This window comes from Carettochelys insculpta, chromosome 9 (assembly GCF_033958435.1).
Source record: "Carettochelys insculpta isolate YL-2023 chromosome 9, ASM3395843v1, whole genome shotgun sequence".
In the NCBI taxonomy this organism is placed as follows: domain Eukaryota; kingdom Metazoa; phylum Chordata; order Testudines; family Carettochelyidae; genus Carettochelys; species Carettochelys insculpta.
Window position 1 is genome coordinate 60,167,331 of NC_134145.1, and position 24,845 is coordinate 60,192,175.

Consider the following 24,845-nt stretch of genomic DNA (forward strand, 5'->3'; position numbering starts at 1 on the left):
GAAGCTGCATGGACCTAATCATACCAACTGTGACTCTATGCTGGTTCGGGGATGGTGTTGTTAAATCAGCGTAGAGAGTCATTTAGGTTGGCAGGAGTAAATTTTGAGTGAAGACACTTCCACGGCTAGGACAACTCAAGGCAGCTTATGTCAGCCTACACCTGGAGTGTAGCCCAGGCCCTAGCAAAGGAGTGAAAGAAATAGGTGAGGTGCTCAGTTATCGGTGGGGAGGGGAAGGAAAGACAGAAAATATTTTTGAAACTAAAAATTTGTCTCTGCTCAAATTGGAAAGGTTAAGATGTTTTTCAGCTCCATGACAAAAATAGGGGTGCAGAGTTTATGGAAATTTTTTAATTTTCCCTGGTGTGTGTGAGTTTTTTTCCTACTTGAATTTCAAAATTTTGCCAGAATTTGGAAAATTTCCACCAGCTGCAGTTTTCATACCTTGTGTTACCCAAATGAAAGCCAGAGACACACAGGCCAGATATGGCAAGTGCTTATTTACCGTCTCTGTGATGAAAGCTGTTGCTGATAGACTTGTTGATGCCAAGGGTACATATTGTAATTAAACCAACAACGGCGGGCAAGTTGCCCGTTGCCTGATGGATTCCCATGTGGACTATATAAAGCTTCAGCTGAGGCGTTGTAATGTAGTTTATTAGTTTCCTAGAATTCTCATAAATTCCAGAATCAATGGGGGGAAACCCATTGCTTATTGACTTTGAAACCCAACAAAGATAAAATCTGATTGTGCCTCTTCAGGTGGAGAGGCTTGCTAACCAGTGATGCCAGAAAAATTGCCAAGGGACTTGCTAATAAGTTAAACTCACTGCTGCATGGCGGGTTGCTTGAGACCAGACCGACACTGTAAGAAAGAAGGAGTGCAGCGAATCCAACCAGCCCAGCTAAGTATATGTCTGGCGTATTGCAGAGAAAGCCTTTGACTGGGTCGAAGGGAGTTTTGTAAGGGGAACATGCAGGTAAATGGAATCTCTTTATCATCCATTTCATCAGCAAAATAGCTCAGCTTCCAGGGAACACTGCCCGTGACCTTGTAAGACGTCATGTAGACGCAGACCTGGGCAGACCCACTGGGGTTTGGGTGGGGTGTTATCCAGAGGAAGGAAAAGAGGTCACAACACCGCGCTCTGAGGCTTTGATTCTGCAAACACTTTTAGATGCCATTTACCATACCTGCAGTCCCAGTGAATTCATCAGGAGAGCTATATTGTTACCATCTTCAGGGGCAAACATTTCAGTGTCAGAATCCAAGACCCTCAGGAGCCAGTCCCTCTGGCACAGCATTAGAGGTGCCTGCTGGGTGTTCCTTTTTCAGACAGAGGACACTGAGGCACAGGCCAGTCAGGATACTCTGGTACCTTTTGTAGGGATCTCATGGGCTGGTCTAATTCCCCCAAGAGTGATAACATAGTACGTTCCTCAATGGTGTCATTTCATTGCATAAACTGGGTCTGATATGCCACTGTCTTAAATTCAGGTTGAGCCCCTTTGAACTCTCCACGTAGCATAGGATTGGACTGGAGGAGCGCAAGAATGAAGCAAACCCAGGACAGTATTCATTTTCAGCCCCCAGTTCAGCAAACACATAAGCACTGCTGAATTAGGACCTTAAACCTGTGTGGGCAACTCCTCCTGAATTTGACAGGGCATGACAGCCTTTGCACGGTCTTCAGGCTTTAGAATTCTACTGCTGGAATATAATCCTCAAGGAAATTGTGTGGGTTAATATAAGTATTTGATAGCAGGTCTGGGAGGTCATTTAAGAACAGCCATATCAGATGAGACAAAAGGTCCATCCAGCCCAGTGTCCTGTCTTCCAACATTGGCCAATGCCAGGTACCCCTGCGGGAGAGAACAGAACCAGTAAACATTGAGTGATTCCTCTCCAACCTCCATTTCCAGCCTGTGACAAACCGAGGCTAGGGATGTCGTTCCTGTCCATTTTGGCGAATAAATATTGATGAACCTAACCTCCATGTATTTATCTAGTCCTTTTTTGAACCCTGTTGAAGTGCTGGTCTTCATAAACATCCTCTGGCAAGGAGTTCCACAGGTTGACTCTGTGCTGCATGAAGGCAAACTTCCCTTTGTTTGTTTTTAAACCTACTACACATCAATTTCATTTGGGGCCCTGAGTTCTTAGGTTATGGGAACAAATAACTTTTCCTTATTCGCTTTTTCTCACACCAGTCATGATTTTATAGACCTCTATCATCTCCCCACTGAGTCTCCTCTTTTCTAAGTTGAAACGTCCCAGTCATTTTAATCTTTCTTCATATGACACCCATTTTTGTTGGCATTTTTGAGCCTTTCCTAATGCCAATATAACTTTTTTGAGATGAGGCAACCACATTTGTAGGCGGTATTCAAGATGTGGGTGTACTGTGAATTTATGTAGCGGAAATAAGATATTCTCTCTCTTACTCTCCATCCCACTTTTTTCTGTTGAACTTCAGCAGTTTCATCCATAGGTTCCAAACTATTGGGCAGTGTTGCTGAGCGCTGTCACATAGCTGCCATGTCCCTCCCCAGAGGTGGTTGCATTGTAGTGAGAATTGAATGAAATGGTCCATGTGCAGAATACCTGGGTTCCCATGGGAGCAGAGGCTAGCAAAATGCCAGCTGTTTGTTACAGCTTGCATGTTTGCAATAAGAAATACGGGTGATTTTTAAGTGTTCCCTGTAAGCTGAGCTCTTGGGTGGCCACTCAGGAGAGACCTGAGGTGCTGCAGATCTGATTACCAGCGTGGCCAGAGACACGAACGTTTGTGTCTATGGTGGTGAACATCAGCCCACGTCTTGCTGCACATAAAGTTTATTTCACCCCCAGATGGAAAAAAAATGGAGGGAATGCTACTCCCATGGTGCATAATCCTCATTTGGAGGGGGAGACGGCCCTCTGATGGGTACAGGCAATTTAAACTGGGGTTCTAAGCAGTGTTCCTGTTAATTTTTTTCCAATCAATGCACAGAATAAATTTTATGCACACCATGTTGTGTGGAGGTGCACCACCGGTAGAAACACAGGCTGCCAGCTGTGGGCCCTCTGCTGATCAGCTGGGTGGCATTTGACTCTCTCCGGGGTGGCTGCCCAAGCGCTCAGTTTACAGGGAACATTACTGGTTGAACCTTTCCAGTCCAGCACCCTTGGAACCTGACCGGTGCCAAACGAGAGAATTTGCTGGCACACAAGAGGTTCATGTTGTCTAGCACATTACCAACCCTTCCACTGCTTACGGGGCTCTTAGAAGACATTTGGAGTAAATTAAAGCTAAATAACAGCACAGAACACTGAGAGCCAGGGCTGGTGGTTGTAAAACTTCATGGGACCATGGGAAACTTGGCCACACCCATGATAAGTGGTTGTCCGGCCAATTAAAATCATGCCGGATTACGGATGATGTTATAGACAAGAGCACTGAACTAGAGAGGTTCAACCTGTAGTAATTTTTATTGGGAGACCCACTGTGAAAGGACAATGTGTGTTTGAGCAGTTAAGGAGGTTGCAGGAGATCAAATGTTGACCTAGATATAATCCTTGTATAAGGCCCTGCATTCATGGTGATATCTCTGCAGCATCTCATCCCAGCAGCCATAAGGGCACAACCTCCGCTTTCCTCCCAGCTACAGGGAGGTTGAAGTCCAGCATCAGACTGGACACAATCTCCTGTCATGTCTGCTGGAGATTGTTTTTGTTTGGTGGCGGGGAGGCAATCAATCAGCCGCAAGGAGGCTGGCAGAGTTGGTGGGGTTTTTTCTGCTCCTGGTTGAAGCTCTCCCTGGAATGATTTATCCAGCCTCTGGAATGACAGGCTCCGCTGAAGCCATAGGAATGGTTAAATGACTGTGTTGCTCGTTTTCTTTGGCCCAGCAAACCCCATTATTTAGGAAATTGGATTGTCCGTTTCACACGGAGAGGGTGGACTGAGTGCCCCCCGGGCTCAAGCCATCCAGAAGGGTGCAAAGCAAACAGAGCTGATTGAAGATTTCGGGGTGGGGGAATTCCAAAAGCTAGCCGTTATCGCCTGCCAAGAGCAACACTGGGGATGATCAGCGACCTTGGATATTTTTTTTGCCTGTGGTTAAAATGCAATCATTTCATTACAAAACTTCCCCAATAAATTATCAAGTGTCCTCTTTAGATCCAAGAGGCGTTTGGAGAATGCTGGCTTGACTACACTGGGCTCCCAGCTGGAATACCCAATCACTCGCTCCTAAAAATAAATAGGAGCATTTTTTTTAAAAGATTGGAAATAAAAAGAAAACCTCCTCCATTCGTTCCCTAGCAGAGCTCAAGGCTGAAAAAACTGGCCTTGACTGAGAGGTGTAAATGCACTTAAATGCAGAGGCAGTGTGCTCAGAACTCTGACTTGGGGCTGTAAAATCCTGGGTTCTATTCCCAGGGCTCTCATTGGTTTGCTTTGACCTTGGGCAAGCTGCTTCCCATCCTGTGCCTCAGTTTCTCTGGGGGGGGTGATAATGGTACTGACTTCCTGGGTAATTGTCAGAGGGGTAGCCATGTTAGTCTGTATCTGCAAAAACAACAAGAAGTCCTGTTTTTCCCTATTCAGTGGTTAAAAAAAAAAAGTTGGTTAATGCTGAGTTAAAATTGCTTGGTGATGTGTTGTTCCTCTGCAGAATGCTGAGCTCAACTCAAACCTCTGAAAACCAGGAAAGGCAGAGTTAAGGTGGTCCATATATCCTTAACTCTGCCCTCATTTACCTGTGGCCCCTTATGCCTTATTAACACACATACCTTTACTTTGCTAGCTCTCCAGTTCAGCTCCTTTTACAACTCACTTCTGCTCACCTGGGGGATTCCATCTAACGCTATTAAAGAGAAAAATAAGCATGTACTCTAACACCTTCCCTCTGTTCTCCTGGAGGTGGCAGTAGCCGATGGTAATTAATTGGGTATTCACCAGGCAGAGTAGGAGTTAGTTGTATCTGTAGTAAGTGGTGAAGGCAGTAGCTGGCACGGTTAGGCAAAGGCGTGCTTGTGATAGGAGGAGATGTGTGAGTCCCTTTCAGGAGTAGGGTTAAGAGAGCAGTTGGTGTATGCAAAGAACAAACACAGTGATCTATACCTGGTGTAGCTGTTTTGGAGGTTGAGGCAATAGAGAGCTCTGCTTAGCAAAAGAGCGTGGGAGATCTGTGGATTACTCTGCGGGAAGTAACAGAGCTGTGACTGTGATAGGTACGTGTGTGTGTGTTTTCCACCCTCTAATGCACAACCTTTTTTCAACCACAACCCCATATTTTATTGCGCTTGTGTCATAACACTCCCCCCACAAGATAATTTGAGAAATTTCTTGCTTACTGTCTGGGGGATCGTGAAGCAGGAGATGGGGGAGGGAGCTGCCTGGGCCCCTTTTGAAATGATGGCAGCTGGCTCCCGGTGGCAGGCAGCAGGATGCGGGTTGCCACAGAGGGGTTCCCAGGGCAGGCCTGGGCAGAAGAGTCTGGGTGGCCAGAGCATGGAGCCCTAGTTGTCCCAGGTGGGCAGCCCCCAGTGGTCCCAGGGTGCAGAGCCTTGGCTGAAGCCAGGTCTCGAGCTGCCATAGGCCCCAGGGTGCAGAGCCCCAGCTGGCCATGAGAGGGGAGTCCCAGCTGGCTGGGGTGGGCTGCTGGCTGCCCTGAGCCAGCTCCCCAGTAGTCAGCCCCAGTGGCTGAGGCATGGAGCCCCAGTGTTTGCATAGTGGAGCTGGTGGCTAAGGCAGAGTGCCCCAGCCAGCCCTGGGGCCCCAGCGGCTGGAGCATGGAGCCCCGGTGCTTGGAGTGTGGAGCTGGTGGCTAAGGCAGAGTGCCCCGGCCAGCCCTGGGGCCCCAGCGGCTGGAGCATGGAGCCCCGGCTGGCCCTAGTGGCTGGAGCATGGAGCCCTGGGGTGCGGTGAGCTGCCAGCAATCCCCAGAAAGGCATCCACGATCCCCAAGGGGGTCACAACCCACCACTGCTCCAATGTGTGTGAGGAAGGGGGAGAGGCGCAGGACGCCATGTAGAATGGGCTCAGCTACAGCAATAGCAGGGCACAGGGCTCTTATTAGTACGGTTACACACAGCAGTCAAGAGTCACAGGCCGGGTCTCAAAGGCTGTAATGATAGCAAAGGGAGGGGCGAGGCTGAGGGGTCGCTAGAGGAGGAGGAGGAGGACAGCTGTAAAAGGTGTGGTTGTTTTTTAATCAGCCCCCCCCCACACACACACACACAGGAGTTTTTTGTAATTGTGGACTGCAATATTTTTAAGCATAAAGGTATTCAGGATATTTGTGTGATGCGTGTGCGTAAGAGAGATGGACGAGACTAATGGAAACAGGGATGGCTAAAATGAGTTTGTTATAACATACTAAAAATGCAGAGAGAGAGACTAATAGGGGTTTTACTGAAATTGCCTTGTAACATTGTGGCTATGTCTACACTAGCCCAAATCTTTGAAATAGCCATGTAAATGGCCATTTCAAACATTGCTAATGAGGCGCTGAAATACATATTCAGAGCTTCATTAGCACGCCGGCGGCCGCGGCACTTCGAAATTGCCGCATTTTGCTGCCGCGCGGCTCGTCCAGACGAGGCTCCTTTTCAAAAGGACTCCACCAGCTTCGAAATGCCCTTATTCCTATCTATTCTGCTGATCGGAATAAGGGGATTTTGAAGTTCCCGGTGTCCTTTCGAAAAGGATCTCCGTCTGGACGAGCCACGCGGCAGCAAGCCACGGCAATTTCAAAGTGCTGTGGCTGCTGGTGTGCTAATGAGCCGCTGAATATGTATTTCAGCGCCTCATTAGTAATTTTCAAAATCGCAATTTGCATGGCCATTTTGAAGATTTGGGCTAGTATAGACGTAGCCTGTAAGTGAAAAACAATATTCCAGACTTCATCCTTTTGAGTTTTTCAGTTAATACAAGGTATAGGTTAGTAATCATGAAATACTTTTACCTACAATCTCAGTTCACAGCAGCGTCAAAGACATATTCATAGTTAGTTTCCTGTTAGCAGCTAAGGACATGCTGGGAAATGTAGTCCCTTCCCTGCTCCAGGGCCAGCTGTCTAGGCAGAGAGCAGACCAAGGAACTACAGCTCCCAGGGTGCCTTGGATTCTCCCATCATGCCCTGCACATGCAGCACAGCAGGGAGGAAGGGAGAGAAACTGGACATGGGGGAGGGAGGGGACGTGTTCATAACCCCCCACTCACTGCATATAGGCTTGTTAACTTTTACACACACTGTTCTTCACCCTGCTCCCAAAGCCTTTGCTTTTCTGTCCTTTAGGAGTGTGATGTGGGATCCAGAGGGAGAGACAGTGGGCTCGCATCCAGTGATGCCCATGGAGAGATTTCCAGTGACTTCAGGGATTTTTGGCTGAGGGCCTGAGATGCCCAGCCCCATGAACAGAGAGTCTTAAGCTTTCCCCTGTCTGTTCAGTGGTCTGCCTGCTGCAGCGTTGTCTAGGGGACAGGAATAACAAGGCAGCGTTGGTCTACCTCCCTCCCCCCCCCACCCCGAAAGAAGATGGTGATAGCAGGGTTTGGTACTGTCTGAGCTCAGGGGAAAAACTGGGCTCTCCCGTCGGGGCTGTATGGCTGTGCTCCATACTGCTGGTCTCTGCTGCCTCATTTGCACAGTTATTTTGCTGGCATTAGTGGAAGCAGCATTCAAAATAATGGGCGTGTTTCACAGAGACAGAGTAAACAAAGCCTGCGTGACTTTGGGCCAATCACTTAATTACTCCATTCCTTAGTTTCTCGTCTGTAAAATGGGAGTATTCCTTCTCCCTTTGACTGTCTTGTCTGTCTTGATGGGAAGCTCTTTGGGGCAGGGGCTGTCTGTGATCTCAAAGTGCCTAGTACCACGTGGGGCCCTGAGCTAGGCTGCTGCTGGGAGGCAAGGACTGGTGATTGGTAGCGGGGAAAGGACAGGTGAGGTCCAGGCTTGAGGATTGCTTCTGAGTAAAATAGAAGCCCTGGCAATGGGAGTGTGTGGGGCCTGCAGACTGCATTTGCCAGGATGTATGAACTGGAAGCCCACCGCCTTGCCCATCGAGTCAGGGTAGGGCCGTTGTCTTCATAGTGAAAGAAGCTGGGAGTCCTGCAGAAGAAGCAGGAGAGGCGATAAGCAGAGAATGGAGGCGCTGTTGTAACCTACACACCTAGGGGTGTGGTTGACTGTCCCATAAAGTGGCACCGAGGCCACTTCCACAGAGGAGGAATGTGTCCCCTCTGCAGCTTCAGCTGAGAGCCGGCTGGCTTTTAGCTCCAACTGTAGAGCTCCTGCACTGCGCTCCAGAGGTCCCAGCTTGGAGTCCGCCTCTGGGCAATTACGCTGTCACCTGGGAGGTTGCCTCTGGGGTTGCAGAGGAGGTTCATGGTGAGTGTAAGTCTGGGCGGTCGGTGAATTGATAAGAAGGACCACACTGGGTCAGACCAAAGGTCATCTAGCAAGTGTCTTGTCTTCTGACAGTGGCCAATGTCAGATGCTCCAGAAGGAGTGAACAGAGCAGGTCATTATGGAGTAGTCCCTCTCCTGTCCTCCATTGTCAGCCTTTGACAAACAGAAGCAGGGACACAAATAGCCATCCTTGAATTTACCTAGTTCTTTTTATAGATTCATAGAACACCAAGAACTGGAAGGGACCTCAGGAGGTCACAGAGTCCAGTTCCCTGCCCTGTTGGCAGGACCAAACACCATCTAGACCATCCCTGATAGGTATCTGTCTAACCTCTTCTTAAATATCTCCAGTGAGAGAAATTCCACATCCTCCCTGGGTAATTTATTCCAGTGTTTAACCACCCTGACAGTTAGCAAGTTTTTCCTAATGTCTAATCTAAACCTCCCTTGCTGCAGTTTAAGCCCATTGCTCCTTGTCCTACCCTCAGAGGCCAAGGAGAACAATTTTCCTGCCTCCTCCTTGTAACCCTCTTTGTAGTTCTTGAAAACCACTATCAAGTCTCCTCTGTCTTTTTTCTAAACCAGACAAGCCCAGTTTTTTCAGGCTTCCCTCAGAGCTCGTGTTCGCTAGACCTTTAATCATTCCTGTTGCTCTTCTCCGGACCTTCTCCAGGTTCTTCACATCTTCCTTGAAATGTGATGCCGAGACTTGGACCCAGTCCCCCAGCTGAGCCCTAATGAGCGCTGTGTAGAGCGGGAGAAGGACTTCTCATGTCTTGCTCACAACTGTCCTGTTAATGCAGCCCAGAGTCATGTTTGCTTTTTTTTGCAACAGCATCGCACTGACTCATATTTAGCTTGTGGTCCACTATGACCCCTAATTCCCTTTCTGTGGTACTCCTCCCTAGACAGTCACTTCCCATTCTGTATGTGTGAAGCTGATTGTTCCTTCCTAGGTGGAGCACTTTCCATTTGTCCTTCTTAAGCTTCATCCTGTTTGTCCAGGTCATTTTGAATTCTGAGGCTGTCCTCCAAAGCAGTTGCCACCCTTCCCAGCTTGGTATCCTCTGCAAACTTCTGCAAACCCTGTTAAAGTCCTGGTCTTCACAACATCTTCAGTCAAGGAGTCCCCCAGGGCAACCATGAGGGGAAGCAGCTGTGTGAAGAAAACCTTCCTTTTGGTTTAAACCAGCTACCCGTTAATTTTCTTGTTCTTTTGTTATGGGAACAAGTAAATAACTTTTCCTTATTCACTCTGTCTGCGCCTGTCACGATTGTACAGGCCTCAATCATATCCCCTCCTTAGTCTCCCTTTTTCTAAGCAGAAAGGTCCCACTCTCTTTAATCTCTCTGGTAACTGGAGGGCTCTGGCAGCCATGGAGACTCTATCATGGCTTGTTGACAGCAGAAGCGAGAGGGCTGGCATGCTGCAGCGCTGTGGATTGCCTCTGCTGATGGGGAAAGGGTTACGTCCCACCGAATCCCCACCGGCAGGGCTTGGTGGGGACGGGGCAGGGAGGGAGTTGTCGCTGCAGCCTGAGAGGGGCTGGGGGGACAGATGACAGGGGAGGCACTGAGAACAGGGGGGGACACAGAGCCGGCGAGGGGATTTGCGCAGGTGCATTGCCTCGGCCGACTGCGAGAGAGATCTGCGCTCCAGCCAGCCCTTCCCATTCGGCTTGCACTGGTCTCTCTCTCCGCCGAGGAGCAGTTGCTTCCGATACGCGGGCTGGCTGCTGGCGTCTGCTGCGGCCCGCCTGAGGAGAGGTCAGGAGGTTCCTGTTCAGCTGCAGGCTTGAGCTCTCATGCCGGCCTCCTTCAATCAGCCTCGCTTGCCAGCTACCCGCTTCCCTTCCTGTTCATCCTGGCCCATTGCTGCTCTGATTTCAAGGAAGAGCACCTGGAGCTCAGGGCTGCATGTCTGAGCCACATCCCTCCTCCGGCACCCCCCGCCCGAGGGAGCCAGCAACCGCCCCCATGCCCGGCGGCGGGGTGATCCCACGCAGCCTTCAGGCTGGGAGCCAGCGGCACAGCATGGTGAGCTGGCTTTCTGCTCTGAGGGAGGAACGTGCCGGATTCATAACCTGCTCTCCGCGGCGTCGGCAAGTTCCGCCTGGCACGGGGACGGCCAGTGCTGGTGAGGCTGGCAAAACCCCACCCGTTGCCGCTGGGGGTTTCTGGTGTGGGTCCCTCTCCCACTGGGATGCTGCTAGAACCACCCCTGAAAACGGCAACGTCCAGTTGCTTAATGCCCCGGGCCAGATTCAGTCCAGTGACACAGAGGAACGTGATGAGGGGTGGCAGCAGGTCCCGCTTTGAGTTTTTTGGCAGGCCTGGAAACGGATGCTAATGTAACCACCCACCGCATGCTGGAACCTGGGACCTCTGAAGCTCACTGCATGAGCCTCTACAGCTTGAGCTAAGAGCCAGCCGTCTTAAAGGGTGACTCGTTCTCTCTGAGTGGCCTAGGTGCCACTGCACGGGACAGTGTCCCAAGCCTAGGTGTGTGGGTTACACAGACATCGTAAAATCTGTGTTATTCAGAGATCCCAAACGTCTGTTCCCTAGGAGACTCCCTGCCAGGAGCCGCATCTTGCTCAAAGCCTGGGCAGGTGGAGGAGGCACAGGAAGGTGGGTAGTGCAGAATACAGGCTGGTTAGCACCTAGGCTACCACGTGTGGTGCTTTGCACCTCACCCCGTCCTTTCCATGGGCGGGGCCGATGGGAATGGCTGCCCCTACATGAGTGCCCAGAAACTTGGGGGCCGGCGACTGAGGGATGCGGCTGGTCTGGCACCATGTGAGAGAAGCACCACCCCGGGCGAGAAGCACAGCAAAGCTTTTCTTGGGAGGTAACGCGTGTTTGTTGCCATCCAAGCTGACCAGCTGTGTGTGTGTGTGAGACACCGGGTGGCTTATCGGGGTACATGGTGCAGCTTGGAACAGACTCCCCAGGCAGGAGGCTAATCAGACCCAGTCGCTTCTTGTCGTCCTCCTCCCTCGCAGAGCTGTGTGCGCTGCTGGAAGCGCCCAGCTGTTAACACATCTGGACTGGCTGCTGTTGCTTGCTCATCACCAGAGTGACTCTCTGGCCTTTCATCTGCACTTGCTTCTATTTCCACTTCTTAAAAGCACATTGGCAAGTTCCCCTTCTGGGCCCAGAGCGTATCGCCTCCTGCCCTGCGCCTAACGCTGTTGGGGGGAGTACCCCGGGTAAGCCCAACAGCCATCTCTAGCTATCCAGAGTCCCATCCAAGCCCTGCTATTTCAGGACGTACTCCAGCTGCTAACGACTGGGGGCCAGAAGAGTCTGCCTTGGGGGATATTGTCCCACAGCCTCTTACCGCAGGGGTCTTCCTCTGGACAGCAGGTGTTGGCAGAGACAGGATGAGACACGCCCTGGGTCTGATCCCTTCTGGCACTGCCTCTCTTCCACCCCTGCCCCACAGGAAGAGGTGGGCTTGGCAGCATGTTCACACAGATCTGGAGACCTGCAGCCGCAAGGCCTTCAGGTAGGGTGTCCTGCCAGCACCGCCTTCCCACCTCAGGGTAGGGCTCAGTCCAGCGGATGGTGAATCCATCTGCCTTTCCCCGGATGGGCTTTTCTCTTTGTCGAAATCGATGGAGCTCGGTGCTGAGGAAAGTGGTGGATGAATAGAACTGACTAAAGCCCGGGACAGAATAGGCAGGTGCTCTGTAAATGCAACCGATGCAGCTGTCCAGGTGCGTCTCCGCTCACAGCTCCCCTTGGGCCCATCTACTCTACAGTGTTATTCTGGAGTTACTGTTCCAAAACAAGCTATTCTGGAATACTGCACCCACACTCCAGGGAAGCCCCAAAATAAGCAAAACTTATTCCAGAATAGTGTCCTTGCACCCAGTACAGGCTAGTTCCCATTGGAGCCCCTGGAAGCACATCACAGAACACAGGTTGCGAGTACCTGTGTCTACACAGCTGCGTTGTTGCAGCATAGCTTATTCTGGAATAGTTTATTTCGGAATAACTCCTATTCCCTGTGTGAAATCTCTGTTTCAGGCCAGGCGCTCTTCCTTGTAGGATGCGGTTTATGGAATTTGGACTAAGCCGCCTCCTATTGGGGAATTATTTCCAGACAGCAGTTTTGCTGTGTAGACGCTTGCAGAGTTATTTTGGAATAGCAGCTGTTACTCCAAAATAACTTTGCTGTGTAGACACACCCCCAACTGTCCCATGGACTGCTGGGGCGTCCGATCTGCAGCCTTCCAGGGCTGCAGAGCCACTCCGCTCCCCCTGTACCCCTTGGTCTTGACTCCCAGCACCTCTTGCTGCTGCAGTGCCGGGTCTCACACGCAACTCTGCCAATGCACGTCTGTCTTGGCCTGCCGCTACCCACTGGTCTCCCCACTCTGAACATGCTCAGAGCCCTGCCGTGCCTGCTGGCTGTTCCAGTTCAGAGCCCGGATATCTCTTCCCCAGGGTATACGTAACCCCCATGAACGTAAACAGAGGGGGCACCCTGGGGCCCTCATGTGGCTACAGTGAATCTCCATTTTGCACCCCCAGTCACAGGCCTTCACCCTCTGCAGCTTCTTGCCTATCAAATGACATTTCTGACTCCACGCTGGCGGCAGCAGCCGCATGCTGGGTCGTCCAGCAGCTTGGTTGGGCGTGTCCCCACAAGATGTGTCCCTAGGCCCATGGAGCAAGGGATGTGCCGATTTCAAGAGCCCAGCCTGCGTTTAAGCCCTGGTCCAAAGGCAGGGCAATTCCTATTGTCGGCAGTGGGACGTTGGCTGAGAAACTTGGATCCTGAGGAACTGTCTGGCTGTACTTCAGGCCGCCCTGTCCCTCTCAGGCCTCCCGCCAGCTTTGAGGCAGCACTTTGCGTTTGGTGGTGTTCGGCTGTTGCCACGATGCCTGCCTGGCCGTGGACGGCGGCTTGACGGGCACTGCCCAGGACAGAGCGCTCTTCCTATGGCGTCTCTGAGCCGGGTGGCAAAGCAGGACCTCAGCGACCTGCGACCTCTCAGGGATGCTCTGTAGCAGGCGAGCAGCCTTTCGGTGTAAGGATGGGTGGCAGCCTCGTGCCCCAAGCTCGGGCTGGGCAGGAGTACATGCACCTCAGACACCAAGTAAATTGTGATGCTCCTCGCTTCAGAGAGATGCGGCTGTGTTCTGCCTTGGCACACGGCAAAGGCAGACCAGCACCAGCTGCAGGGAATCCCTGACTGGAGACATTACTTCCACCAGCAGGCGCCGGGGAACAGAGCCGCCCTGGTTGGCGGGGGTGGGAGAGGGGACATTCCCTGCAGAACACGAGCTTGGCCAGGAGCGTCGAGGGACAATGACTCCAGCTGCCAGGGCGCTTAGCTCGGAGCTGGCTGGATCTCAAGTATTTCCCACACTCTGTGGAGGAGACTTGGGGAGCCAGCTCCCAGCCCCAGTCCCTTGTCTCCACTGGCCTGGAGGCAGGGAAGCAGCTCCTATTTCTGCACGGCCCTGGAATGCTGTGCAGGGACATGGTGTGCCCTTAGCAATACCAGAGAATTCAGCTTGATTTATGTTACAGCACGGGATACGTGCTGGCCTCGAAGTGCCTCCAGCTGCCTCTTGCGAGTGGGCCGTGGGTGCCCCTGCTATCGACGGGGGTCCTGAATCTTCCCGTCAGTTAAATCTGCTTATTCTCTCCTCCCTCCCAGAGAAGGGTTTGCATCAGACGCACCACCGATCAACACAGCTCTGCACTCCTTCCCTTGGCCCGCCTCTGCACAAAGAGCAGTTCCACACCTGCAGCGGAGACGCCGAAGCAGATGAAAGCAGCAGCATCCCTGTCCCTGCAGGCTGGGTTGGTGTTTCTCCAGCAAAGCTGAGTGCCCCAGTGCCTGCCACACCATGGTGAGGGTGGCACCTCGGCTCCTGAAGGCCCACTGCCCGGTGTAGCAGGAGGAGACATGCACCTGTAATGCAGGAGGATGTTTCCTTTGCAAGACCACTTCAGTCGCACGTGATCTCTACCCCAGCTCACTAAATTCTCTCCTGACTTATTCCAGGGCAACCGTGTTCATTTCGGTAGGGTTGCCCTGGGAGAACCCAGAGAAAAGCTTGGCTGAGGCTCACCAGTAGCCCGAGTGCTTGGATGAAGGAACACTTGTTTTGCTTTATCTGGAAAACCTGATGGCTTTTCCCTTATCTCCTCTGGCCTGCGGTTTATTCTTCATTGTTTTGTACGCCTGGATGTCCACTCGCATCAGCCAGCCAGCCACGGGTGTCCTCCAGTTTGCAGTCTTCCCGTGTGGGGAGGCAGGAGGCTATTTAGGGACTGGGACAGGATTGTAGCTTAACAAGTTTAAGCAGGCGGGGTGGAGGGGGGAGGGCTGATTCCTCCAACCCCCCAGAGAAAATAACGGAACTGCAGAGCACAAGGGCTACCACGTTGGCAGCTGAGCCGGTGACAGGCGGAGACGCCAGTTACAAGCTCATATGGGGATTGCCATTCCAGAGATGTTTTGTTCGCTCTTGTGCCTTTGGGGAGGTTGGCGGTTGGATATGTACATTCTCCCTGCTGCTGTGGGGGAAAGCAGGGCCTGATCCCTCCCTCTCTCCCCCATCCTTGTGTTAGAATCACTCACACACACACACCCCAAGCACAAATCTCCGAAGGGAGGAAATTCTAGTTCCTTACAATAAAGGGTAGGAAAAAAATGTTGCTGGTGTCAGGGGTCTAGCAGGCGACGGCCAGCAAAACATAGTGGCTCCAGAAGAGAGGCGTCAGGAGTATCCCTCTGAATGCGGCTGACATCAGCCCCTGGAGTCTTGACGGCTCGGGAGGGTTTAGGGCTGTTTTTCCAAGACATCGCAGGTCAAGAAGTGATGTTATTTTTAAAGCCCGGGTCTCCCAAGCAGCTCATGAGCATGAGGGAACTTTTCTCCCCCATCCGTTCCTTCTGAGTCATGCTGCAGAAATGGCCTCCAGGTTTATTGATAGGCTCAGGAAGGGATTTCAAGGCCCAACCACCCAACACAGGCAACAGAGAGTGTGTTGGGTTTTTGTCTCCTTCCTCTGAAGCATCAGAGATGGCCATGGTTAAACATGGGACACTAGTTGAGGTTGGCCAGGACTCTGAGGTGGCCTCAAACGTTCTCTCTCAGGTGCATGGTTGGCATGTTCTTGCTTTCATGTCTAGGTTTAGCTGATCAACATATGTGGGGTCCAGAGGGAATTTGCCCCAGGTCAGCTCAGCTGTTGGGGCTGGGGAGGGGGGCATTTCTCTGCAGCCAGGAATATGGGGCCTTTGTGGGTATATTTCGGCTAATCAGTCTAATCAGTCTAATCAGGCTAATCAGCACGCAGGTGCTGTGTGTGGCTTGTGTTCAGCCCGAGGGCCCCCGTCCCTGGTAAGTATCGGAGGGATAGCTGTGTTCGTCTGCATCCGCGCAAACAACGAGAAGTCCTGTGGCACCTGACAGACTACCAGATTTTTTGGAGCACATGCTTTCATGGGCAAAGACCCCCTCTTCCCTGAAGGGTTCCTGCCCTGGTGGGGTTGCAGAGGTGGTGGCCGCACGGTACGTGTTGGAGGCCGCTGGGTGAGGCGAGGTGACGTGATGTAGAGAGGACAGATGGTTCTAACGTTGTTGCCTCTGGGTGGGGAGAAGCTGATGTCTGCCACTTGCATAGCAGGGCAGTGCTCTCCAGGCATGAGGCTTGTGATGGGAAGCGGGGGCATGAGGTAAGAAAGGGGGTCCTCTCCTCCCCACCACCACTGGCTCATTCTGTTTTGGGGGCACCTGGGACACCTTCCAGGGGCTTGAATCTCGGAGGACATAGACTCTGCGCTTGGGGAAACCTGGGCACCTGGAAGAGGGGTCTCAGTTAGCGCACCTCAAAATGGAGGTGCCGGATATCACTAGTCAGTCCTGAACGCTTTGGCCCTTTCGGAACTGGGTTTGTAACGTTGTCGTGGAGTGTGGGGGGTCCCCAGGCCCTGCACTCCATCTGCAGTCAGACGCAACTCTCGTTCGGCAGGGAGAACAGGCTTATAGCCGAGAGAGACACAGCATAGAGCAGACTCGTCGGCACAGGAACCAGAAGACATCAGTACAAGCCAGCTTGGGGTGACAGAGCCCAGTGGGGTGCCCCGAGTCGGGGCTCTGGTCCTCCATTCTCCCTTTCCAGACAGACCAGACTGCCCCACTCAACAGCCCGGTTCCAATTCAAACCAGCCAGGCCCCTCCTCCCGCCTCTGTCCTGTTTCCCAGGGAAGAGAGGTGTCACCTGGTTGCCTAGGTTACAAAGAGCCTGGAGGACCATCGTCTAAGCCACACTGACACTCCCACTATCCCCATGCGCTGATGGTGTGCCTAGGGAACTTAGGCACCCACCCCAGGTTACTGCAGGACAGTAGGAAACACATGCCACCTAACCAGGGGAATAAAATCCTCATGCACCCCCACTCCATCGCGTCTGTCCTCTTTCATTTTCCCATGCCCTGGGGATCTGCTTTTAGCCTGATTCAGGGGCCTTGTTTCTGTCTCCCTGTCCCTTTCTGCTCCTGCCTTTTGCCAGCGACAGCCTCCTTTCTGTCTGTCTATCTTTTCCTGGGCTGAGAGGGGTCAGTTTTCACAGCAGCTCCTGCCTCCCAGAGCAGTGTATTTGCATCTCTTTAGGTGTAATTGAGCCTGCTCCTCACTTCAGATATAAGATAGGAAAATATCTCTTCACTGGGACCCAGGATGAGTTTTTCAGTCTTGCTACTACTACTGGATGCTGCAGTGCATTATGGGATACAGCTTCTGTGGAAGCTGTTCTGTAAAGCTGGGTTGCCTCTTTTCTTTGCCTACACTGGGGAGGTGGTAAGGTGGATTCCATTGGTCGCTAGTCCCAGGGATGGAATAGCGGTTGCATTCCCCACGCAACATTTCCCATCCCAAGGTGCCAGTTGCTTTGGAAAGATGATGATGATGGCATGTGGTAGGTGAAGCCTTTTTCACAATTCATTACTTTAGTAGCACTGCGCCGTATATTTCGTAGACTCTGAGTTGGAGGAGAACTCAGGAGGTCATCCAATCCAACCACCCCCCCTGCTGAAAGCAGGACCAATCCCAACCAACTCATCCCAGCCAGGGCTTTGTCATGCTGCAACTTAAAAACCTGTAGAGATGGAGGTTCCCCCACCTGTCTGGGTAACCCATTCCAGTGCTTCACCACTCTGCCAGTGAAAGAGTTTTTCCTAATATCCAACCTCGACCTCCTCCACCACAACTTGAGACCATGGTGCCTGGTCCTGTCATCTGCCACCACTGAGAACATCCTCTTTGGAGCTCCACTTTGAGCAGTTGAAGGCAGCTATCGACACCATCTCCCCCCCCCCCACTCTGCTGTAGACTAAAGCTATTTATTCACATTCCCCCACAGTGGTGGGGTTCTCCCCCGCCCGCTGGGAATCTGTTGCTCAGGTCACTTGCGGTCTGATTCAAAGACTTTGGTCATCGACAGGATTCTTTGCACTGACTTCAGTGGGTTGTGGATCCAACCCTGTGCTCTGTGAGTGGATACAGAGACTCCATCCCTTTTTGGTGTGGCTAACAGTGTCCATAAATGCATCAGCAGTGAGTGCTGGAATGCACAAGGCCCAATGGCAGCTGGAGGAAGGGGCCACTCAAGTGGCATTGGTTGGTGCCTCACAGTGCCTGCTGGCATAGCCAACTCTTGCATCAGAGACAGAGAGGAGATTGCTGTTAGCAGAAAGCAGAGGGGGGAAAGAGACTGGATTACAAAACAGCCTTAACAGGAGTGTGGTGAGCAAGACACGAGAAGTCATTCTTCCATTCTACTCTGCGCTGATTAGGCATCTGTTGGAGTATTGTGTCCCATTCTGGGCACTGCATTTCGAAAAAGAGGTGGAGAAATTGTGGAAGATCCAGAGAAGAGCAACAGGAATGATGAAAGGTCGAGAGACCATCAGATCTGCGGGAGGACTGAAAGACCTGGGCTTGTTTAGTTTAGAAAAGAGAAGACTGAGAGGGGACGTGGTAGCAGTTTGACTGCCTAAAAGAGTGTTACAAGGAGAGAGAGGAAAATTGTCCTCTGAGGATAGAACAAGGAACAATGGGCTTAAGCTGAAGCAAGGGAGATTTAAGTTGGACATTGGGAAAACGTCCTAATTGTCAGGGTGGCTAAACACTGGAATGAGTTGCCGAGGGAGGTTGTGGAATCTCCATCCCTGGAGATATTTAAGAGCGGGTTAGAGAGACACCTATCAGGGATGGTCTGGGCAGTGCTCGGTCCTGCCATGTGCTCAGAGGACTGGACTCGATGACCCTTCCAGTTCTAGTGTTCTGATTCTGCGGCCAAAATGTTCACAGGCAGTTTGTGATTTCAGGTGCCCACACGGAGCTGCGTCTGCAGGGTCGTGGCGTGCATGCATGGGCCCATCTCTTGCCCTGATTGATCCCCCTCCTTTCAGGCAGCAGGTGGGAACGTCTCCTTTCACCCCAGCCCACGTTTAGTTTTTTGGTACCTCTGCCATCCCTGAGTGTTACCAAGTGGAGTCAGGAATCTGGCTGGAGCAAGGCAGGGGAGAAACCCCAGCACAGGTCAGGGAGAGATTAGCCCTGAAGAAGACAGGTGTGGTATGAATGGAGGACCAGCAAGAGGTGAGAATCTTACTCCAGGTTGGTTTCCCCTTCCCTTACCGGCTCCCTCCTGGTAGGTAGTTTCTTCCCCTCCTCTCTTTCCCAGGAGTCTCCCTTCATCTCTTCTTTTTCCTCCGCTCTTTGCTCTCTTCCTTGGGGTCGCCTGGATTCCTGCAGTCCCGGGACAGGTACCTTCACCAAGAGCAGAACTCAGTCTTAATTCAAGAGTGACTGTCAATAGCAGGGAGTGTTTGGATTGTTTGGCTGTATTTTGGCTCAAGTTCAATATAATACACAGTCAGTGCTGAGGTAAGGACTTAGCAATTCATTTGGCTGTCTCCCTGAAACTGGCCAGGTCTTCCCCGGATACACAGGGTCTCATGGGTCTGCTTCTGCTTTGGTTTTCCCCGGGCTTTCCCCTGATTGAGTCTACCCAGGTCTAGCACAACCCTGCTTTTTGCTGCTGCGTTGAGCTACCGGCTGACTGTCTCCCATTCCCTGTACCTGCAGGGCATATATGAGCGTGAAGGAGCTGAAGGAGGCACTGCAGCTGAACAGCACACACTTCCTCAACGTCTACTTTGCCAGCTCGGTGCGGGAGGAGCTGGCCGGGGCTGCCACCTGGCCGTGGGATAAAGAGGCCCTCAGCCACCTGGGTAAGCCAGTCCCCTCGTGTGACCCCCTTGTCCGAGCTTGGGGACAGCTGCCTGGTACAACTCTCACAGGGCATGCGGGGGGCAGTGGGGATTAGGGGAGGCCCCTCAAAACCAAGACTCAGTTTGACTTGAGAAACTCAGCCTCTGAGGCCATCCATGTGCAAGGTACCGGCCCAAACTTTGGAGCAAGGACTCCTGCATTCATCCAGCCAGGGCTGTTCTTCTAGAGATGGCTGGCTGGTAGGGGAGGGGTGGGGACAGCACACTCCCTTTGGGCAGGTACCCCTCCCTGGAGGGGAGCGGTTCATCCAGAAAGGAGCACTGGAGTCCTCATGTCCCTCCTGGAGGAAACTCCCGGCCAAGAGTCCAAACCGACGCATTGATGAGAGGGTCAGAAAAGTGCTGTTTTCTCCGTTGGGGTGCCAAGGGACTACAATTCCAGCCACTGGGGGCAGGGGACAAATTTGGGGGCAGCTTCTGAGGGCCAGGTCTGTTCTCTCCCCTTCCCAGCCTGGCTACTGTCTAATCCTCCAGAGTCAGAATCCCTCCGTTAGACTAGCACATTGTTTCTCAACCTGGTTTTCCAAGGTACCCCATTTTCCAAAAAAAAAAAAAAATTATCAGCACCCCCAGACTCTTTTGGGTTGTGAAACATGGTCCTAAGGCTATCTGAGGTCATGAAACAAGTGCCATTCAACCCTCCCAGATTACTGTACCTTTTGCAGGAGCCAGATTTGTTTTGCATCCCACCAACTCCATCCCTAGATGTTTTAAAGTCCCAGCTTGACATAGTCATGGGTTGGGGTTGATCCTGCTTTAGGCAGAGGTTTGGACTTGATGACTTCCTGAGTTCCCTTCCAGCCCTAGAATTCCATGGTTCCATGAAACCTCAAAATGCCTCAAGTACAAAAACATGCAAAATTATCCCAGCAGATGACTTGTGAAAACTTGCCGACCTTTCTACCACCTTATCAAATAAATCAACTGGAATAGAAATATTGTACTGACATTTCAGCATAAGGCATATGAAGCCATAAAAACAAGTCATTGTCCAAGTGAGCTTTCAGATTGTATTGCCTTTACCTGTGGTTTTTTTATGTAACCATTTGTAAAACTAGGCAAATACCTAGATGAATTAGTGCACCCCCAGGAAGACCTTGATGTACCCCCAAGGGCATGCATACCGCTGGTTGAGAAACAGTGGGCTAGCACGTGGAGGCAGCTGTGTGTATACTTCGCAGGCTTTCATTCTGTGATTTCAAGAGCCGTAAAGAAGAGATGTGAATAATCTCCAGAGCAGGCCAGCTGCATCTTTCCCTCTCTCTCCTTTTCCTATCTTCCCTCCCTCTCTCCACTCTCAGATATTTCTGGCAGAGACCTTTACACTTTGCAGTCAAAACATCTCCCGGAGCAACACTTAAGTAACTGGAAGTAATTGCTCCCGGCACTTGCACAGCAGACCTTGACCTTCTGCTTTTCTAGCGTGGGATGCTCAAACCTGCAAGCTTTACACAGTCCTCAGAGCGCTGCTGGAGAGTTATTTTTACCAGTTTCCTTCCCGCCGCATGCTGGCTGCCCACAGGGCGGTGGAGTTTGGTGCTGGCTTTTCAGCCGCAGAGTGTTTGTTGGGGAAGGCAGGTCTCTGTGGCATCCATTCCTTCGGCTTCTGAGAATCGCTTTCAAGGGTCGGCTGCTTGTGACTGATTTCTCATCTTCCTGCAGCCAGAGCCTCATTCGTATTCCTTCTCCTCAACCTCTTCTGAATGGCCATGTGTGACCCTACTGAGTTTCCTCTCCTCTCTAACTTTTTCCATCTGGGGGGGGAATAAATTTATGCACACCCCAGCATGTGCAGCTTTGCACCGCCCGTAGAAACACATGCAAGTGGCTGTAGGCACTTTGCTAATCAGCTGGGTGGCATCTGAATCTCTCCTGGGTGGCTGCCCAAGTGCACAGCTAACGGGGAGCACTGCCCCCCCGCATCCCCAGGCCTTGCCAGTGCACATCTGTGATCACTCAGAGACGTGCAGCAAGGTGGCAGGGTGGTCACAGACCCTTGCATTTACCTCTGGGATCATCTAGCCTGAAATCTGAAGCAGAACTGGGCAGGGTTGTTATTGGTTAAGTCATGCGCTTCATCTAAAGGTCCTGGGGTGAGGTGGAGCTTAGTGTGGCGTTAGAACCAGAGCTGGGATGTTTGAATCTGGAGCTGAACTTGGCTCAGGCTAAGGCACAGCTTGGAGGCTTTCGCTTGAACTGGACCCCTCTTAATATGCGCTGCGTTGGTGAGAGAGGGCGACAGCTTCGCGTTCAATCAGCAGCAGTTTGTGCTGCACAGATTTCACTTATGCAGTGGAGCATTTATGCCTGTCTCAGGTGAGAAGAGGCTTAGAAACAAGCAAGTACAGGCCGGACCTCTCTGCTCCAACGTCCGCAAAGTGTGCTGGATCAGGGAGCTCAACGCCAACCCCCTACTCCTGGTCATCGGGCTCTGGTTCCCTGCCCCAGCCCTGAACTCTGGTCCGGTAACATCCATAATCTGCTGTGCCTGTGTTTCCCCATGGGCATTCCAATCCCAGAGCACCCATAGGGTCCCTGATGATGCTGGACCACAGATGTCAGGTCAGACAGTCCCAGACTAAAGAGCTTCAAAGGTGCAGATCATCAAAGCTGCTTAATGCCCGTTGGTTTGAATGGGAGTTCGGCACCTAAATACCTTGAGACGCTGGATCAAAGAGCCTCACGTGAGGCTATTAAAAAGTAAATATGAAGTCAAAGGCGAAGTATTGTCATGGACCAGAAGGTGGGTAAGAGTCAGCAAACCAAGTACGGGTCAATGGTCAACTTTTTCCATGGCAGAAAAGTAATCGTGTGATGGCCGAAGAGCCTGGTGGTGATTCATATATTTACCAGTACTCTGGAAAAGAAGTAAGCAGTGAGGGAGGGGTCAACATTTGCAGATGACACAGAATTATTTAACTTAGGCAAGAGCAGAGAAGACTGAGCATCTTCTGAGATATGTAACCAAGACAGTTGAACGGATAACTAGGCAGGTGATGGAATTCAGTTCTGAGGTGTGCACGGTAACGCATATTCAGTCAGAAGACAGATGAACACTTATACACCTTAAAGGACTCCAGGGATGCCCTTTGATCATGGGGCATGTACACACCGTCACCTAAAAGGAAGTTTCATTGCCAATCCACCTGACCACTGTTTAGGTCTCAGTACTTCCACCGTCAGACAACCTATGAAACGCCAGCTCTTCAGGCATGGTTACAGTTGGTATACTCACCAAGCTACCTTTCTGTGAACCTTCTGCTCACAGTTCCCACCAAAGTACTAAATTTCTTATGTTGGACAAATCCTCACTGAATATATGTGGGAATCCATTTTATCCCCTCTTCTCTGGACAAAGCTGTAAGACATCCCAAATAGGCTTGGGAGCCGACATAGACAACCGGACAACATCAGGGAAGTAGATGTCTCGAGAGTCCAGAATGCACATCTATGTCCTGGAACTTTGAGCAGGAAGAAAGGTATGTGAGTTCTTCCTTCCATGCATCCATCCTTGCCAAGTGCTGGCAATGTTAAACAACGCTACGACTGTGTTCTACATCAACAGGCAAGAGGGAGCGAAGTCTGCTTCCCTGCACGCAGAAGTAGTCAAACTCTCTGGAATTGGAGCATTGTGACTCGGATGACTCTCTTCAGCCTACCTTCCAGGGAAGCAGAACATACTTGCAGATCCTCTCAGCAGTCACACGGCAATCAGCCACTAGTGGGAACTCTGGAACAGGTTGCTCTGACGTTTTCATGCCATGGGACATCCCAGCCAGAGATCTCCTCACTTCTCAGAGCAGCAGCATGACACCAGGGTAGAGCATGCTGGTTCAGAGGAGCACGAGGTTATCATGCCGAGGGCAATGCCCTCCTCCTCTGCTGCTCAGACCAGCTCAGCGATGCTCTGTCTCACCCCAGGCACTGCACAAGACAAGACAAGGTGATGGTTATCTTCATTGCTCCCTGCTGGCCCAAACAGTCTGGTTCCTTAGCCTCCTGCACATGTTGTCTCCTAAACCCACTGCCATCCCAACCTTTCTCATGCTCCTGACCCACTGCAACGGCAAGATCAAACACCCCAACCCACAACCACTTTGCCTCAAGGCATGGTATTTGGATGGGCGTCATCCCTAGGACATCAATGATCCTCACCCATGCAACACATCCTTTCTAAGAGCAGAAGGAATTCTACTGCAAAACGTTACATGGCTAAATCACACCGGTCTGCATTTGGACACAGCCAAGAGGCAGTACATTAGAAGCTGCAGACATTCTCCTCACCTTAGACTGTAATCTGTCTTTAAAGGCATTGGGTCTCCCCTCAGGTCTCTGCAAGTCCATCTCACTGCAATCAGTCTGTCCTGTCCTTCTATGAAGGGCTACTCCACTTCCATACACCCACTTACCAACCAAGTCTAGAAAGGCTTCATAAGAACCTCCTCACCTCCTCAAAAGACTGTGCCGCAATGGGGCTTGAATCCTTTCTTTCTGCACTGATAAGCTCTTCTCCCCTCTTTGAGCTTCAGCTACTTGCTTCATGATCCTTTTGTCCATGAAAGCCTCCTTTCTTTGTAGCCATTGCTTCAGCCGGAAGGGTCGACAAGCTCAGAACAAGGGCGACCCTCTCCATTCGTTGTGTTCCGCAAAGGTAAAGTTTCCTTACGCTTATACCCCAGATTTATCCCAAAAAATAGTTGTGGCATTGCACCATAATCAGTTAGTTCACTTATATTCACCCTGGAATTGCGCACAGCTGCAGAAGAGCACGTGTGATGAGGTTTGGTCTTGTTCTGTGCAGGGAAACAACCAATGGGGAAGTCCCCGAAATGGTTTATTACGATAGCAGAGAGAGTCAGGGGCACAACGTCTCCTGCCAGGGAATTTCTAACTGGCTACTCAGCTGCGTCCTACTCGGCTGTCAGCTCTTGAACCTCCCTCCCGCCATAGGGACGCGTGCCTCACAAAATGGCCAACTAATGTGTCTTGTGAGTCAAGTCCCACCATCCTTTGCACCTCTGATTAGGTGTCGCAGATCACAGTGAGGCAGGCGCTGGCCTTGGGCTGGAGACTCTGAGGGAAGCCCAGGGAGCTTCCGAAGTTGTGCGCACT

The 24,845-nt window shown here is 51.6% G+C and overlaps 1 protein-coding gene across 1 annotated transcript in view; it reads left to right on the plus strand.

The window, feature by feature from the left end:
- PAPPA2 (pappalysin 2) overlaps nucleotides 1-24,845 on the plus strand; it is a 152,846-nt gene that overhangs the window by 19,382 nt on the left and 108,619 nt on the right. Inside the window, exon 3 of the mRNA XM_075003321.1 lies at nucleotides 19,528-19,673. Coding sequence (XP_074859422.1) covers nucleotides 19,528-19,673 — 146 coding nt within the window. The remainder of the gene's footprint in view (nucleotides 1-19,527; nucleotides 19,674-24,845) is intronic.